The sequence below is a fragment of the Schistocerca piceifrons genome, chromosome 10 (assembly GCF_021461385.2).
Source record: "Schistocerca piceifrons isolate TAMUIC-IGC-003096 chromosome 10, iqSchPice1.1, whole genome shotgun sequence".
Lineage (NCBI taxonomy): Eukaryota > Metazoa > Arthropoda > Insecta > Orthoptera > Acrididae > Schistocerca > Schistocerca piceifrons.
In genome coordinates this window covers 122,566,497-122,586,870 of record NC_060147.1, presented here as the reverse complement: position 1 = coordinate 122,586,870, position 20,374 = coordinate 122,566,497, and the positions used below count along the sequence as shown (strand labels likewise).

General features: G+C 39.1%; 1 protein-coding gene across 1 annotated transcript in view; it reads right to left on the bottom strand.

Annotated features, from left to right (window-relative positions):
* Positions 1 to 904: 904 nt before the first annotated feature.
* LOC124718833 (putative GTP-binding protein 6) overlaps positions 905 to 20,374 on the bottom strand; it is a 41,973-nt gene continuing 22,503 nt past the window's right edge. Inside the window, exons 4-6 of the mRNA XM_047244456.1 lie at positions 14,236 to 14,331; positions 4,598 to 4,831; positions 905 to 2,061 (exon numbers count right to left, since the gene is read on the bottom strand). Of these exons, the coding sequence (XP_047100412.1) occupies positions 1,759 to 2,061; positions 4,598 to 4,831; positions 14,236 to 14,331 (633 nt within the window). The 3' untranslated portion in view covers positions 905 to 1,758. The remainder of the gene's footprint in view (positions 2,062 to 4,597; positions 4,832 to 14,235; positions 14,332 to 20,374) is intronic.

Below are 20,374 nucleotides of genomic sequence, written 5' to 3'. Positions count from 1 at the left end.
AAGCGTGGTGTCTGGCGGTGACAGCACAGAAGCCAAAGATAAAAACTGGCATAAAGATTACTTACGGAAGGAAGGGTTATCTGCTGAAGTACTTGCAAATAAAGGTTCCATCTCCTCTACTGAACTGAAATCAGCATCCCTGGAGGGAAGGCAACATTCTTTTCTTGAAATACCACTGAGAAAATGGGGAAAAATCTTGTGTGTTTATATCACCTGCAACTATGGAAATTCTGTGCTTTAGTCAGAGAGAGAGGGAGGGAGAGAGAGAGAAGAGAGAGAGAGAGAGAGAGAGAGAGAGAGAGAGAGAGAGAGAGAGAGAGAGAGAGAGAGAGAGTGTGTGTGTGTGTGTGTGTGTGTGTGTGTCTTTTGTATTGGGCTTTTTAAAAGCATTATATAAAATTACTGAAAGTCCAATACAAATTAAACTATGTGATTGAAAATAATGACATATCACCAGACAGATAACTTGCTCAAGATGCATTATGGATGTCGTTCCACCTAGACAAACACTTGAATATGGCAGTTCTGCTCAAACGAGCTTATTCTGAATCAATGTCATCAACCCAAGACAAATAAAACAATTTGCAGCTAAGCTTGTGTCAGTTGAAAGAAAATGTCATTTTTTTCATTCGTGCTCTAATCATAGGTGACTGTACACAATACTCTACTAACAAGGGTGTAATAAATATTAATTTTTGTGGGTCCTAACAGGTTAAATCTGAAACAATTCTGAATAGTGTTTACACAAACTATGGAAACTGAAATTTAGAGTCGGGGGGAAGGACAGAGAGCAGTCATTTGGGTGTCTAAAAGAAATCAAAGTGAAGCAAAGCCCTTAATGCAACATGCACTGATGCTCGAGACCACTGGTTCAATGTGGTGAGAAAAAAGGGGTACACTGCTGTGTCACACGTGGCGCAAAACATTAATGTGCACTTTGGGGACAAAAAGTATTTTCTGAATCTCCAACACTTTTTGCCAAATACAAATTGCATTTATTCAAGTCACACAGAGATGTATTCTCAACATCAATACATCATTACTAGCAACTGAAGATTGATAATTCAACAACATTAATAGTGTGGCATACCTGAAGGTATTTCAAATATTCAAAAGTACCTGCAAACAAACCTAGTGTGTCTACAACAGCAACATTTACTGAAGTTACACTACAACAGTTACAATCATTGCAACATGGTGTTTCAGTGCAAAATCAGGAAACTGAACGTGATACTAACCACATAACAAATGCTACAAATTGCATCTCAACAAAAATACGAAAGAGCACGACAAGAGTATGGAAGACTGCCAAAAACGTCAGCTTCATAGTCAAAATGACACACTCAAAAAGTAATTCTCATCGCAATTGTCACATTTGTGTGTTACCAGTGTCAAACTACGTGCTCTGAACTCGTTGCCAAGTTGCCTATTGTAAGAGTAAAGCTTGTTATAAACATACCTTAATACAATTCAAGCAATGTTTGACAAATATTAGTGTCACGACAGAAACAATCCAAATCATTTTCGCACCCAGTACAAAATATAACTTTTCAAAGTGTACAATACATGCAACAATTTTAACTTAGTAACAGCTACTTATCTATTTTGCAACATTGCACGTGACGGGTACAATTTCAAAAAAACAACCCACCATATAGTACATTTATAATAAATACAAAAGATACTACGGCAAATGTCAGGTGTCACATTTTGGTACCTGCAGCACAGCAGTCTCTCACACACCGGTCGCTCGAAGCACTACGACCTCCCGCGCAGGAACCTCCGCTTGAACTGGCCGAGCTGCTTGTCGGAGATGACGACCTTGACGTAGACGTACTGCTCGTCCTGCGGGTCGACACTCACACCGACGACGGCTGCCTCCTTGTACAGCCAGCGAGACTCCTCCCCTCCTGAGGGCACGCGGACGGCCATCGACGTCCTGCCCGTCGCGCGCAGAACCGCTCCCTCTATCTTCTCGCGGAGGGCGTCCAGCCCGATACTGCGTGTGGCGGAAACTGGCAACCAGTCACTCTGGTGCGCACTGGCCACTTCTGCGGGCAACTGGTGACAGGACGAACCGGGTAACTAATCGTATATTGGTAAGATACTGAAATGGCAGTGGAAAATCCTGGTAGGACACAAGCAATTTAAAAAGGGAGGAAAACACCTCACCAAATCAAAAAAGCACAGAGCCACCAAAATCCATGTGAAGAACACCAATAACTATGGTTTGATTAAAATTATTTGACAACTGACACATAACATGTCGGACATGCCTTCCTCCCATCACAGCACACAATTCACGCCCAAACTGTTCACTGTTACCATAGTGCCATAGCAAATTGTCAGTTCATTTCTAATTCCTCATCTGGCTTCCTTCCTTAATGTGTTTCGAGTCCTGAATCCTAGGTCTGGGTCTTATTTCAAGTTTCAGCAGACACGCTACTCACACCAAAAATAACACACACATAATGATGGCAACTAAATATACAGGTATCATACACAGTACTAGCCAAACACTACTGGATCCCTTAGTACAAAATGTGGTTCAGCTTCACATTTTCAGTTACCACCAACACAGAGGTTAGCCTACAGTAGATAAGCTTCATAAGAAATTGAACCAGCCTGAGCTTTTTGAAGGAAACAAATCATCGTTATGACTGGTAGTATACACCGTAATAGGAAGTGATGCTGCACATTAGGTAAGGTAGATACCTGACATGTAAAAAGTTGTGGGTATGAGTCTTGTCAAGCGATATAATTTTTTTATTTATCTATCTTCATCGAAATTGCTGATCTCGTCATCTTCAACTGACTAGTTTAAATGTATTCATTTTTTTTATTTTTAACCTTTTGTTATTTCATTTTCATCATCATAATGACTTTTTTATTTGCTCTCTTTTTTTCTTCTTGTTTCATCTATAACCTGTGACCAAGTGCCAACGAAGACTGCCCATCGATTCGTATCGTGTCAGCTCGCATAGTCACTGTGAAGCTAGATCAGACAACTAATGAAAAAAGGATAAGTCGCAGTTTGCTTTTAGTGCTGTAACTGAAATTTTTGTGTCTTGAATTTGCTCGTAGAGTTCAACTGTAATTGCCACGAACAAAGTGAGTGTGATTAATAGTTCTTTTAGAAGCTGCTGACCGCTGTTTTCTCGGATACACTGTACATCATAAGGTTGTGGTTAAGTTAGGACCATAGTGTAAATTCAGGGCTACACAATGTATGGCCTGCCACAGTTCACTGTTCATATGAAATTAGATGTGGACAGAGCATCTTGCGTTCCCGCCATATCAGACAACAGCCATTTCCAACACTGCTCCACATCACATGAAGAGTGACCCGGTGTGTGTGCATGTCACCTTTAACTGAGTGGCAGCGACTGTGGCAACACTGTAGAGGCAACTAACTGAAGTCATTTTAATCAGACTATACCACCAAAGGACGGTCAGCACAGAATATAACTGTAAACACCATGTCAAGAAATCTCTCATCATTCCTGAATACTAAAACTACCGTCTCCTCCATACATCCCCCCCCCCATCTCCCACTGCACCTAGCAACCAGCTATCCTCCCCCACACCATGACACCATGTGACTGCACTGTCACACAGCTACTGATGTTTCAAACAATGGAAAATCTAGAGTGGAACAACAACGTTATGGAAAGGACAGATTGGGACTCGGCACATAAAGAAGACATTGACTCACAGATAGGCACAATGGAAAGAATATAGAAATATTTAAGCTTTTGCACTGAGTTTCCACAAGAAACAGGACTCTCACAAATTCACACACCAACAACAACAGCCCCGGCCACTACGGCCCTTGTTGGTCGGAGACAGTAGCTGTGTGTGAGTGTGAGTGTGTATGTGTGGTGTGTGTGTGTGTGGGGGGGGGGGGGGGGGGGGTGGGAGGCGGATGGTGGGTTGTTCTGCCATCATCGTGCAAATGTGTGTGCGAGTTCTATTTCTGATAAACGGCTTTGTCTGAAAGCTTAAATTTTTCTAGTGTTCTTTTCATTTTGTGTGTCTGAAATTCAGTGCCTCCTCCATGTGCTGAGCTGTTGTTCTTTGATTCTTAAAACCACATTTCATTAACTTTTTGGTTTCATTAACAAATGTTTGCAGAAAAGGGAATGTTCAGATAGTTATCTCTGTTGAGCAGAATATAATACTGCTTAAGAAAATTATGTCGAAATATCAGCAAAAGTAAAGAGGGGAGCATTTTACATTGCATTGATAAAAAAGGCAAAATTAAATTTTTTTAAATTAGCTGCATTTTTTTAAAATAATGATCAATGAAACTGTAATTTTAAAAAATTGAGAAAGAACTAACAAGATGAAGTAAATTTAGAGATCTGTCACATATCCCCTTTACAGCTACAATTTAGCTACTCCACAATGCATTGCCAGAGAATTCAATACTGCATATCAATGTTGCGTTTCTCTGAATGCTTTACTATAAAGCAAAGTGGTTAGTCTACTTTGATCCTAATGTCAGGAAATAACACAAATTAATGATGTCTCACAGAAGGAGCTTGGTAAGTATTCATACAACTTAACCACAGCAGCAGACAGAGGATTTGCTTACCAAGTCAATCTTATTCCCCACTACTATGACATTTTCGAGCAGCTCTGGACTGAGATCAAACGACTTTAGTGTCTGGTCCACATTGACAGCCTGTGCTTCCGAGTCCGGATGGCTGACATCTCTGACGTGGACGACGACATCTGCCAACATCGCATCCTCCAGTGTCGCTCGGAACGACTCCAGCAGCTGTGTCGGGATGTCCGAAATGAAGCCTACTGTATCAACGTACAGCACCTGCAACAAGTCATGCGACATGTGCTTCACAACATTCCCTCAAAACTCAACATTTCAAGGAAAATCAAATATGGAAATATTAGAGTGACAAAGGAAAGAGGATTCCGAGTCAGGAAGTAGTGTCAGAAACTTAAGGGGCAGGGATGCAAGTAGAGGGGGGGGGGGGGGGGTCCAGGGGGGGCGGGGGGGGGGGACTAATTCTGAAGGACATTTTGTCTTTGCAAGCTAATGAATTTACTGTACATCAGCAATTCTCTATTTTATTACAGTGTTCGATCTAGACCATGAATATTTTTGGATTCTACTCTTCACAAAAATTTTTGTGATCTAGACTGACAAATTATGGTTGCTACATCTTACACAGATACAGAATTATTTTTTGTGAAAACCCTCCTGCAAGTTGTAAGTGCATTATAACTCAAAAAAAGATTAGAATCACTGGAAACATAACTCGTAAAATCTCAAGCAGGCCACTATTTAACCACCACCACCACCTCACCGCATTACATTGACTTGCCTATGTGTTAAATATCATATCTTTTTCATGAAAATTACAGAGTATGGACTCCAGTTTGACCAGGATGTTCATACATACAATACCAAAAATAAAAACTGCAACTGTATACAGAATATTCATACACATAAACAAAGAAGAATTTACCACATCAAGCTCTAATAAAGCTTCACACATTATCTGGCCACTGAGACAATATAAAACATTACACACTTCACTTCAAAACACGAGGGGCGTTTGGAAATGATTATAATAGCATTATAGCACTTTTTATCTTATTTATCAATGAACATGAGTCATCATACATTGAATCTCTCAATATATTCCCCACAGATATGAATATACTACCACCACCTACCTACAAACTTCATTACAGCACCACGGAATCATTGTTTTGGGATACTATGCACTCACTAGTCGAAAGCTGCCTAAAATTCTTTGCTGTTGCCCAATCTTTTACCCCACATTGCACCGTTCATGTTACTGAATAAAGCATAATCAAATAGAATAAGATCAGATGAATATAATGGTATACTATAATTATTCTGTATAGATAATGATGTGACTAACTTAAAAAAGATAATGATGTGACAAACTTAAAAAAGTTAGGATTCTTGAGTCAATTTTGGTACCCATGTATTCCATTAAAAAGGCATAAAGTTTCTTGTATTCTCATATCAAGGTCTTACATAGTGATTTTACTTTCACGCACAAAGAAAATTCGACCGACATCCTTTTATAGCCACAATGTTGTATCTCTTCTTCCTTGACTGTGTAGCCTAGAATTTGAAATACTGAACTTTCATTCTAAGCACTGGTTAATGAGAAGGAGCAAAACTAACTTTGTTTCATTTTCCACCATATTCTTGCTATAAGTATAGATGCAATATATTACAGTCTCCTATACCATTTCCATCATACAATAACTTTTGTTGATCATTCAGAAATGACTTTTGGTGTAGCAACTACACTAATGCTCACAAAAACAGCTCAAATACTCTAATATAGAACTCTTAAGACTTCATCTAAGAACATGTCTTTTTAAAGTCTAAGTCTCTACAATGTAATATACAGTAATGCATTATCTCCACAACGATTCTTAGGCATGGAACATTTATGTGCAGGGCACAGAAAATTTTATATTCTATAAAAGTAAAAGTTGAAATAGTCTTATTTGGTTTTGTTTCTCATTTGGGATTTTCAGCATCTTTTAGGACGAATTCCAGCAGGTGTTGTATTTTTAAATGATACATTATAGTGAGTGAGGCACAACAATGAAGCCCAGTGACGTCAACTTTATTTATCATTCCACTGTTGATGGCAAAGCTCTGTCCCATAAACAGGAGATTCTTGAACAGACATCAAAGTTAAACTTTTAGGAATATCTGTTGTTTTGAATCCTTCCTTTCACAAAACTCATGCAGTCTGTCTCTGTCCCATGGTAGTTGCCTTCCATCTTGTCCTCAGCTTTCCCTTCTTAACAGCAAACAAGTGCTGTCCTTCCATTATACACAGTGTTCACAATTGTCACATAGCATCTGCACAGCCTGCTACAATCAGTTCATCGTCCCACAGATTCATAAAACAGTGCAATTGTAAATCATTTCCAAACACCTCTCATAACTCAAACTGTGGCTTCCAAACAAGTATCACCACATTGTAGGTGAATTTTTTAATGACAAGGTATTGTGTGTTGGTGAACTTGATGCTGATACTTTAGATACATTGTAAATATTTGTTTTATTTCAGAATGAATTTTCACTCTGCAGTGGAGAGTGAGCCAACATGAAGCTTCTTTACAGATTAAAACTGTGCGCTGGACCAGGACTCTGTCCAAAAGTTTCATTTGTTTTGTTGTTAGCCAAAGTACATTGTTTGTCCTGTGGTGTGTAAACTGAGAAGTGGAAACATTTTTGTGCCTATGCAATTAACAAAATTTACTGTTAGTACTAAAACTGTTAACATACTATATTGTATAATATTTGTAAAGATGTCTGACTCTCACTATTCACTACTGTAAAAGTGTGTCCACAAGTTGTCAGGAAATTTGCTTGTGCTTATCACATCATACTGTAGCATCACAGCCAGACTTTAATGAACTTTTCCCAATACCAAGAGAAACAATTATTAAATGACAATGCCTGGTATGCTTATCTGAAACAATATTTATTTTTTTATTTAAACATCTATGTAATGCAGTGATACATAAACTTTGTAAATAGTACTGAGATAAAAATTACGTTAAGATAACACTTTTAGAAAATTATAAAAGGACATGTATAAATGTGAAAAGTCCTCTCATTCTTTATCTGCCCTCTCATTCTTTTTTCCTTTGCACTCTTGTTATCAGATCTTTGATGGAATTAGGTCTTTGTTGCTGAGCTGTACTAATAACAGTGAGTTTTATTTATATGTGTAGATTACATGTTCATTAAAGCATAGAAAGTAAATTCCTTATTATGACCATGTTATTCGAAGATCCTCTTTCAGTTTGGATAAAAAGAGAAAATAGATTTCATTCATGGAAAGTAAGGAAATTAAATATGGAAGCTTTTTGTTTTGTTTACGATTTCTTCAAAAGCCATTTTGTGTAACTACTATTTGCATATTACATTCATTAGAACCTGCAGTCATTTATTTTCCTCCAAGTCCAATAATTTTTCTGAATGCAATTATTATGAAAGTAAACTTCATTTCTTTTACTGCTCAATAAAATACCAAACCAGCTGTTTCCAAGCTAACTTTGGGTTGGAGCTATTCTGCCGTTTTAAAGTAAATGATAATTAATAGTATAATTATCACTGTTGATTTTCACAAAAGAAGTGAGATTAAAACAAAAATAAAAATAGGCCCCAGTTTTCTTATAATGTTACCCCCAAAGACAGTTCCAATAAATAATTTCAAAAAACATTTAACGCTCCCGATTATCAGATTCAGAATATAAAGCAAATTTCATGTAATTACAGGCAGTAATGTTATGATATCACTTGACTTGTCCTGTACCTGTGGAGATAAAAAGATGAAACAGGATGAAGAAACTATTAAGCTATGCTATACAATCTGTGTCTTCTTTTCATAAAATCTCTAATTGCTAGACAACACTTTTTTGGTGAGATTTAGACAAAAATGTGATACATAACTGGAAACCCTGCAGTCTTGCATTCATGTAATTTGTAGGAGTGAGGATGATTTTAACTGTGACTGGTTTTGGATAAACGTACTACAACAACGCATTCTGTGTGCACTCTGTTCACCATATCCTCTCTGAACCTTTCAGTTTTTGAAGACGACCAACAAATTGCTGAAACTGGACGAAGGTTTCTTTTACACAGAGAGAACATCATTCTTTCCAAAAATTTGCGAAAGTGGCTAATAAGCCATGTTTTAATGTAGCTTTAAAATTTCTTGTGAATTCCAAATACTATCTCATGTCTTGTTAGAAAAATTTTAGCATTGCAATGAAGAAATCCACTTTGTACCAGAAACAAGCACGCAGAGTCCAAATGGAAATAATTTCTCTGCTCCTGATTTTCTAATTATACATATCAAGGTTCATACAGATCAGATGTATGATCTGACATTGAAAAATCATTGTACCAATATAGACTATCAGCAACAGCAACTGGAGCACCTGCCATATTTGGGTGCTATCGTGGAATTATAGGGGATTTAAAACCGTGTACCTTGGGTGTTTGCAATACACTGCATCATCGATGAATAATATTTATTTGTTAAAAATTTGAGTGATAGATATGTCATTAACACAGTAAACAAAATCCAAAGCAACATGATTAACTCTGCTTTATTTGCACAGTTACACAAAGAAAACAACTAAGAGTTTGATTGGTTACTCCTCCTCACCGATGTAGGCTGGATGTCAAAAGACTTGGGTTTACCATAATTTTGTGACTGTTTTAGAATTTCAGGATGTTAAAGATCCAATGTTAAAAGAAAATTTAATGATGTAGAAACCAGACACTGTTTATTTAACACACCTGTTTACCAAATTTAATGAGGTTAACTTGCAGTTATAAGTTAACAATCTAAATTTAAGAAAAACAAAATCCATCTTTCACCTTTTCTCGCCAGGATTATACCAATGAAGAAGCAAAACGTTGGTTGGCATAAATTTTTTTTCAGTTTCCCAGTCTGTAACAGACATACTGCCTGAGTGATGTCATATTGACCTACGCTCAACATTTAATTCTCCTTCACACAAGTTTTGAAACTAAGCTTGAGGATATTTTTACTATGAAAATACATGACTAAATATTCTGGGTTCAGAGAGACATAGCTGTTACTTATCCTGTATTGTAGACTATCATGAGAAAGTCTGATAGCTTTTCCACTTTCAAACCTTACAGAAAGGGGTTTCAGTGCACATGCCTATCTCCTTAAACAGCAAAATATAAACAAACAAATTGGGACTCACTGACGTAGGAGATTTTGGGTTAAACCAAACTAAACTGAAGATAAAAATTGAAAATTTGCTAATAAAGCTCCTGACTCATCTCTTCCACTAAAGGCATTTATGCATTAATTTTACTAGATTTGCATTTTGTGTCATTTCATAAATGTGTGAAACTCAACATTTTTTATTATTTTTCTTTATTCTACACTTCTATAGTTAAACCTATCATAGTAAGTAGCACTTAGCCTCAAAATCACTTTTGAAATTGATGAATTCGTGAAGACCCAATTTATGAAAGGCAGTGGTCTGCCCAAAGCAAGAATTTTGCTCATGGTCTACAAGTCAAAAAGTTTGTGGCAATAAGGATTGTCCGCACAAAATGTCATCACTTAATCAGGACACACCATTGCGGCATCATTAAAAAATTCAAATGTTGTCTCGGGACACAAAACATTTAACTTTGCTTCATAGTAAAAACACCAGTTGATGATTGTTGTGTACAAATTATGACACATAGCTACCCTGAAGAAAGTGTAACATCTAGAACAAATTTGCACACTTCAACAGAGTGTGCAGTGGTTTGAAACTTCCTGGCAGATTAAAACTGTCTACCAGACAGGGGATTGAACCTGGGACCTTTGCCTTCACAGAAGTGTTTGTCCTCCCCCTGAGGACGGATCATGAGTTGTGCTTGGGAAGCTTAGTCAATAGAGCACTTTCCCGCAAAAGGCAAAAGTCCCAGGGCATGAGTCCTGTTCTGCCACACAGTTTAAAGTCTACCACACAGTTTCAGGATGCAATACAACTGTAGACTGTGTTTGGAGGCAACTATAACTGCTGTGTCAACCCAGACAATTTGCAAGCATTTCCCCGTGATCAACTTTTTGTCTCTAGGCCAGGGGTGGGCAATAGTTTTGGCTCAGAGACCACTTTGCAAAAGCAGAAGTTAGGGAAGGGCCACAGCTTCTAAAATGACTGCACAAGTGCTCTACCAACTGAGCTATACCAGCACGCTCCACGACCGATCGTCACAGCTTTGCTTTTGCCAGCACCTAATCTTGTACCTTCCAAACATCACAAAAATTCTTCTGTTGCTAGCAATCCTGCAATAAAGGATACTGCAGAGACATAGCTTATCCACAGCCTGGGGAAGCTTCCACCATGAAATTTTCACTCTGCAGCAGAGTGAGCACTTATATGAAACTTCCTGACAGATCACAACTGTGTACCAGACTGAGACTCAAACTCAGGAAATTTGCCTTTCACACTTCTGTTAACTCAGAAGGAAGGAGATGAGGTACTGGTGGTAGTAAAACTGTGAGGACCGATTGTGGATTGTGCTTAGATAGCTCAGTTGGTACAGCACTTTCCTCAGCAAAGGCAAAGGTCCCAAGTTCATGAGTCTGTCCGGCACACAGAGATTCTTATCAGCTCACACTTCACTATAGAATGAAAAATTCACTCTAGAAACATACCCCAAGCTGTGGCTAAGCCACGTCTCCACAATATCATCTCTTCCAGGAGTGCTAGTCCTGAAAGTTTCGCAGGAGAGCTTCCGTCAAGTTCAGAAGGTATGAGGTGAGGTACTGGTGGAAGTAAAGCAGAGAGGATGGGTTGTGAGTCGTGCTCGGGTAGCTCAGTCGGTAGAGCACTTGCCTGCTAAAGGCAATAGTCCTGAGTTCGAATCTCAGTCCAGCGTACACTTTAATCTGCCACGAAGTTTCATATCACTGTGCACTCCACTGCAGAGTGAAAAAAATCATTCTGAATACATACTCTGGCAATATAAGCACCCCTAAACCAAAAGACTTGTCTGAACACTGCAATGCTTCACCAGGTCATACTGGAGGTGCCACACTCACTTTACTCTGGCACCTGAACAGACTTCCCCTGGGTGACCTAATATTTAATCTGGACTCCAAAACATCTACATCTATACTATACAAACCACCATAACGAGCATAGTAGAGGGTACATTCCACTGTAGCAGTTATTATGGTTTCTTTTCTGTCCCATTCACATATGGAGCACAGGAAGAACGATTGAGTGCCTCTGTGCATTCAATTATTCTAATCTTATCCTCACGATCCCTATGTGAGTGATACATTGGCGGTTGGAGTATACGCCTAGAGTAATCATTTAAAGCTTGTTCTTGAAACATTGTTAATAGACTATCTCGGGATAGTTTACACCTGTCTTCATGATTCTGCTAGTTCATTTTCTTCAGTATCTCTGTGGCACTCCCCCATGGATTAAACAGACCTTATCATTCATGCTACCCTTCTCCGTTAGTCCTATGTGGTATAGATTGCACAAACTTGAGCAATATTCTAGAACCGTTCCAACAAGTGATTTGTAAGCAATCTCTTCTGTAGACTGATTGCACTACCCCAACATTCTACCAATAAACCCAAGTCTACCATCTGCTTTACCCATTCCTAAACCTATGTGATCATTCCATTTCATATCCCTTTAAAATGTTACACTCAGGTATTTGTACGAGTTGGTCGATTCCAACAGTAACTCATTGATATAATATTTATAGTATACTACAGGGTGTCCAGAAAAGGGCTCCCTGATTTCAAAATTAAATACCTCGAAAACAAAGATCGACAGAGGAATGCAGTAAACGGTATGTTTATTGTGAAAGCTGTAAGAAGTTTATAGAGCAGTTTGAAGTAATAGTTACAAAAGCTGCTAACAGATGGAGCTGTACGCTGTACAGCTCATATCATCATACATAAGTGAAATAATCGTATGAAAACAATCTTTGCAAACAATCACATCACAATGTTTTCAAAATGTTCACCATTGGCACTACAGAGGTGGCGCAAACAAAGAATGAAATTCGCCATCACATTTCGTAGTGTCTCAACCGAAATGGATTCACATGCCACAGAGATTGCCGATTCAAGCTCGTCCAGCATGGTGGGATGCTTCGGGTAGACCGTGTCTTTCACTGTGCCCCACAAAAAAAAGTCACAGGGAGTCAAATCTGGCGAATATGGAGGCCAATCCATGCCTGCACCAGTAAATTTGGGATATTCCAAAGCAATGACTCGATTCCCGAAGTATTCCTCAAGAAAGCGAAACACTTGTTCAGTCCGATGTGATCAGGCTCCATCTTGCATAAACCATTCAGTACCTGGTCGATCCTCCAACGCTAGCTGTGTGGCAACAAATTGTTCCAAAATTGCAACGTAATGTGCACCAGTGACCGTTTCTCGAATGGAAAAAGGGCCAATAATGCCTCTGCTGCATACTGCAGCTCACACAGTAACTTTAGGAGAATACAGGGGTTTTGCTTCACACCAATATGGCTTTTCGGAACAAGAAAATCGCCAGTTCTGCTTATTCACATATCCATTCAGGTGGAAGTGTGCTTCATCTGTAAACCAGATACAGCCAACATCAAATCCTTCACTATGAATCATTGTGAGCAACTGATTAGCAAAGCAACCCTTTGTTGCACAGATCGTACGGGTATGGCCTGGTGCGTTTGAATTTTGAATGGAAACATGTGTAGGCTCTTTCTCAGTATTTTCTGTGTGCTGGAATGCTTCAAACCAGTCTCAGATGCAATACTACGGACGGATAACATTGGATTTCGCTGAATAATTCCAGAAACTGTGGCAATATTTTCAGGCGTAACTGCGGTTTGCTTGCGGCCAACATGCCCCACTAGATCATCAGTTACGATGCCTGTTTGGGTCCTTTTCGAACATTAAATCGTGCTTGAAAACTTCGCCTTGTTGCCGTAGGATTCTCTTCTAACCTGTGGTACTCTAGCACCAGAAAAACGCATTGTTCAATGGAGTACATGGTTTTAATCTCTTCCTTGGTACGCTACACTCCTTTCACGTTTCAATAGTAGAACTGATCGCTCTGGGCTTTTTATACTAGGCGTTACGTATGGCGATTACAGTGCCATCTGTTACCAGCTTTTATAACTATTATTTCAAACGGCTGTATAAACTTCTTACAGCTTTCACAATAAACATACCGTTTACTGCATTCCTCTATCGATCTTTGTTTTCGAGATATTTAATTTTGAAATCAGGGAGTTCTTTTCTGGACACACTGTAAGTTTTTTTTTTTTTTTTTTTTTTGTAAAGTGCAAAATTTTACATTTCTGACCATTTAGAGGAAGTTGCCAATCTCTGCACCATGTTGAAATCTTATAGAGATCTGACTGTACATTTATGCATCTTCTTTCAGATAGTACTTCATTATAGATAACTGCATCATCTGCAAAAAGCCTGATTATACTATTAATATTGCCTGGACTGGTGCAACACTGCATTTTTCTCATACACAGATTATTGCCAGAGGTGAAGAAGCAACAAGGGACAGAACAAATTCGAGACTGGACAAGGACTGAACCCCACACGTAACAAATTTTAGACTGAGAGGTAACAGCTGTGAAACACAGTTGAAACTGACAGATTCCCCAACACAGGAGGTAAGCAGCTGACAGACCTGGAGACGGCACGGTAAGAACCCAGCATGCACCGTCACATCCAGTGTGGCGAACAGCTCGTCACGAGCCTCCAGCCGGTCATCGCCTGTCAGGGCCTGCAACGAGGGTGAGAAAACAGGTTGATTAGTTAATTACATGTTCTCCAAATCATCTTAATGATTTCTTTACCAAAATTATGCACAACAAATCAGTTTGCAGAGTATGTATAATATTTATGAACACATTATTTTTTCAGTGCTAGTCTCACAACTACACAAACGTACGTTTTCTTTTTTTTATAGGTTACCAGTTTTTAAATAAAAATTCACCTATTGAATACAAGGAGTTACGCAAAAGAAATAGTTTTAGATTATATTGGATGTCCAAGTTAAACATATAACATAAATTGTGATAGCTTGAGATGGAATTGAGATATTTATTGTCAGTTTGCTTGTAAAAGTATGGCACCACAAAATATTTTCTGTGTTTTCTTGTAGCAGTTGGTAGTACATACACACATGCATAACTGCTTTGTACACATAGATGCACGTCAGTAGCCATGTGGACTCCACAGCGTAACATGTTGTGCATGTTTTCTTTTGTGGAGCCAAAGTCTGTTGCACTGGTACGTTGTTTTCAGCACGAGTATGGACTGTGACCAACTAACGATGTTTCCAGTTACATAACAATCATGAAATCGGACAAATGGCTTAGGGAAAATGGGAATTTGATTTTGATGTCAGGCCATAGGTCACCACAACAAGTGTGCAGTTCCAGTGGCTATTGTTGTCCTTCCAGCAGAGCCCCCATAAGTCTATAGAACAGGCAAATGGACAGTTACGGTTCCTCATTCAACAGTACACGATACAGTCCATAAAAGGTTGCGCCTACGGCTGTACAAACCACAGTTTGATCACAAAAGCCAGCCTGGGGACAGGCCATGATGGAAGGCACTCTCAAAGACAATTCAGACAAAAAAGGATGAAAACGAAGCATTCCTCTATTTTATCTGCTTCTCAGATGAGGCTAAATTTCACACTTCCAGCATGATAAACAGACAGAATTGCTGCATATGTAGAATTGAAATCCTCCCCCCCCCCCCTACACACACACACACACACACACACACACACACAGTGAACCTGAAAAAAGTGAACGTGTGGGGTGGATTCTTGAGGAACAGGGTTATAGGCCCATTCTTCTTCACAGAGCATGCAGTTAATTTAATAACATATGTAGACATATTGGAGCTGTATGCTGTGCCACAATTTCCTCATGATGTGATCTTTCAACAAGATGGCGCATCATGACATTTTGCGAACGCTGTGAAGAATTTCTTGGATGACAAGTTTCCAGATCACTGGATTTGGAGAGGCAGTCTGTCGATTGCTTGGCCCGCGAGAAGCTCAGACATTACACTTTTATTTTTTTCTGTACGGGTTTATCAAGAACCAAGTGCATCGGATACCAGTTTGTGATCTACCAAATTTCCGCCATCTCATTTGTGCAGCTATTGTAAATGTTATGCCTGCAATTCTGCAAAACACTTTAAGAAAAGTGAAATACATACAGCTGTCTGTTGTGCCACTAATGGTGCCCATTTCGGCGTGTATTAGGTATGTAAAAAAACATTTTGAGTTACCATACTTTTAGAAACATACTATCAATGTATATCTCAATTACTTCTCAAGTTATTGCATTTTATATCACTGTATGTTTACCCTGTATTTAAAACTTGTTTTGCAGCCTCTCTGACATTTCATATTACTGGCCAATGATTAAAAATTTTTGCTGGTGCATACTCAACTCCTTTCTGAACCACTGACAGTTTTACTAATAGGCAATGAAAGTCATTTTTCTTCTAGTGTTGTGGGTTCAGGCATCACTATCCTTCTCAAATTGTGAGAAATTAATAATGACAAATTTCATTAGTGCATATATAAATTGTGAATGTTCAGTTGTAATATGCAACTCCTCTACAAGAAACCATACCTACAAGATGACTGCAAATGAACACCACATGTTATTCTTACTGCTAGTTTTTGTGCAGGATCAATTACGTGCTTACTTAACCAAACTGTATACTCTGGCACTCAGTTTGCTTAAACCATATTGGAGAAATTCTCAACACCTTCTCGCTACTCACAGACAGGAGGCAGATAAACACATACCGAGTATCATCATAAAGCATTCTCCTTATCTATAACTTTTTGTTTTGATATAGCCTTTCCGTTGGTTTTTAATATCTGTCGAACAGAGATGAGAAACAAATGCAATAGAAGCGCACATTGTGTCCCGGTCAGTGTGATCGGAGCGCACACAGTGAGCAACACATTACCGAAATGATAGGAAAGTTGTCAAAATATCGTGTAAACACAAAATTGTGACTCAACTGCAAACATGGAAACTTATAAACCAAACTCCTCATCAATCAATAGACACTCACTGATTGCCATAAGAAAGATGTTCTTCAGATAACAGCAAGTTCCTTTTATTGTAACCGTCACATTAGGCCAATAAGCATTTACTGAACACAAAATTAGAATAATGTAACAACAGGTTAAATAGTCTATCAGTCTACAAAAACAAATAACAACAGTTCCCAACTGAAATTAATGTAAGTCCAAGTGTGACTTCCTCAGTGTGTATGCATAGTGGTATTACAACAGGTCTATTAAGCACAGTTCCAAAGAAATATTACCCTTGTGAATACTACCCACTCATCAAACAGAAACACTACCAGTAAACCTCTGATTCTTTAAAGAATCAAATTCCCATGTATAAAACATCCTCAAACATCTCATTACTTTCTAAAATGAGTTAATGTGTTAAATATTTGCTTTTAAGCATGCAAGGGAGAAAAAGTTTAGGTAAGATTTGAAATTACACTTAAAGTTTGTTCGAAATTGCAAAGCACTCTCACTGTGAAACACTGGATGAATACAAATTGAATATTTCCAGCAAAGGCAAGTTTTTCACAGGTCTGAATGTTCACGATGCCATATCTCCTGAACTGTGTTTTGTACAATGATATAATTTTGCAGGTGCATTAAGTGGTATATGTGGATACAGCCTGCAAACCGTGTTATGAATACAGTTGTTAGTAAAGGAGTAATAAATTAAAACACTATGTCCGAGGCTGAAGTTTGACTGTGCAAACAGAGTGACATAATAGCAGCTAGGTGAAGGAAAAACTGTACGTGAGCCAGGCACAGTAGAACCTTAAACCGTCCCACTACAAAATTTTGTGACTGACCTTCGAAATCAGCAGTTTCACCAGAAATGGACAATGTTATCGCATATTGCCTGTATCTTCCATTCTCATTTCAGGCCACTAAATCCCAATTCCACTTTCACCAATTGAAAGCACCGTGTTTTTATGTCATATGTTAACTAATAGTAAGTGACTCATCTGTGTGTAGTGCCTGCTTTTCCCACAATAATTTGCTATTCTCATAGACAAACATTTTTTTGTAATGCTGTAGTGTTATGCCACGTCGGACTTTCCCCTTTTCCTAAACCTCACCAGTCCTTTTCTTGATTCCTCCCCTTTCCCCTTCAACCCTTCCACCAGGAGGAGGAGCCGCTGGCTCCAAATCTTACACTTTTTTTTTAGCTTAGTATATGTTTACGCCTGTCACCACTTGGTGAGCAGATTTTTTAACTACCCAATTATATTATACAATAAATTTTATAGATACATCAGACAAATTACATTAGTACAGCTTTAGACCTTTTTCCACATAAGACACTGCTTATTACTCGCTAATTCCAAAATGTAAGTAACATAGCTGTCCATTGAAATTGTTACTGCCTATTCCTTGATAATGTACTAGCTTCACAACCCAAATTCACATATTGTACGTTGGACTACTGCAGGGCTGAACAACAGACATGTGTCAATACCAGAGAAACAAAGTTGCTACTCACCATATAGCGGAGATGCTGAGTCGCGATAGTCACAATAAAAAGATTCACACACGCAGCTTTTGGCTGTTAAGCCTTTGTCAGCAGTAGACATGCATGCACACACACACACACACACACACACACGCACACTCATGCAAACGCAACTTGCACACACATCTGCAGTCTCAGGGAGCTGAAACTACACTGCAAGCAGCAGCACCAGTGCATAACGGGAGTGGTGACTGGGTGGGGGTCCATCCTTACACAACCCCTGCTCCCAATCCCTTACCGCATGGCTCATACCCATGTAATAGACCTAGGTGCAAGACCTGTCCCACACATCCTCCTACCACCACCTACTCCAGTCTGGCCACCAACAAACTGTGGCCAAAAAACAAGTGGACCACCCTGTTGCTGAACACACTGCCAAACATGATACCCCTCATTTCAATGACTGCTACACAGCCTGAGCCATACGGATCCCTCCCACCAACACCAGCTTTTATGAATGGCGCAGGTGGGAACTTTCCCTGCAATATATCCTACGTTCCCATAACCCTCCTGGCCTCAACCTTCGTTAGTCACTGTCCTCACCCCAGCCAGCCCCCTCCCTGTTCCCATTCCAGCACTACACAGCCGTCATTTCACCGCCACACCCCATCTTCTAATTTATTTTTATTTTTATTTCTCTCCTTTCTGCTGCTTACCACCTCCCCCCTCCACACCTTCTCACCTGCCCTCCGTCTAAACTGCAACATTTCACTCCCACCATACTATCCCACCCCCTCCCCACCTCAGGCTCATCCTTACCCCCACCCAGTCGCCACTCCCATCATGCCCTGGAGTTGCTGCTCACAGTGTAGTTTCAGCTCTCTGAGACTGCAGACGTGTGTGCAAGTTGCGTTTGCGTAAGTGTGTGTGTGTGTGTGTGTGTGTGTGTGTGTGCGCGCACACGTGTGTGTGTGTGTGTGTGTGTGTGTGTGTGTGTGTGTGTGTGTGTGTGTGTATATATATATGTGTGTCTACTGCTGACAAGGCTTCATAGCCGAAAGCTATGAGTGTGTGAATCTTTTTATTGTTTATTGTGCCTATCGCGACTCAGCATCTTCGCTATATGGCGAGTAGTAACTTTCCTTCTCTGGTATTGTTACATTCCACCCTGGATTTTCCATTGTTCAACAGACATGTGTGAATTTCAAGAGCACAGTCTCATCGTATATCAAATTTTTATTTATTTACACACAAAAAAAAGCATATAATTTTTAAAAAGGAAAACAACAAAAAAGACATGTCATAAATAATAGCCACCACTTAAGTGAATAAGTTTTGTTGTTTGCATGTTTGATTATAATGGTCTCTTGCTGCATCGTACGATGACTGTGTTTCCAGTTAATTCTATTGTAATTTAGGTTCTTCACTTCACTGAGTTAATGGTCAAAGATTTTTATGGCTGAACATTTAACACCTTTCTGTATCACATACTTTCAATTGTGCACTGTCAGGGTAAGTGCTGATGACCAATTCTGCTCCCTGTAATTTTAGTTGCCTCATTTCTATGCCAAGCTATGTCCCAGTGATAGTCCAAGTAATTTCTTACTCCAGTATTATATGATGACAAGTTTAAAACTAAGGACAATTATTTTAAAATGTTTTATTCTGAAAACAGCACTGCAAGAAATATTTCTCTACACAGCCTCCATCATTCTCTGTGCACTTGATCTGTATCTTGATAAGATTCTTACTTTAGTCTTGAACTTGGGTACATCTATTCTTGAACATCCTAGACCCCCCTCATCATCTGACGAATAGCTTTGATTCACACAGATGCTCCTTCATTGGACCAAAAATGATGAGTGTTCCAGCTGCTTAGAACCCAGATTCTGAATGAGCCAGACTGTTTTCCCAGCTGTATGAGGGTAGCTACTATACTGAAGCAAAAATGCACCATTTGAAAGCTACCCTTTCCTCTATGTTTTTATTTTGGGTTCAAACTTCCACATCAGCTGTTGCTACTCACACTATTTGACCTTTACAAGTGTACCGACTCACTAGTGGGCCTTTCTTACCTCAAAACAATGTTATCATCAGTTTCTCTGGGGAAGCATGGCTTTTGAAATTTATTATTATTATTTTTCCTTCACTTTCTCAGACGTTAGGTCCGGTTAAAAATGGAGTGACGCGGACCTTGATCAAGCGTCACTTTCTTTTAACTGTACGGTATGTGTTATATTGCATTTAAGAACTTTCGGG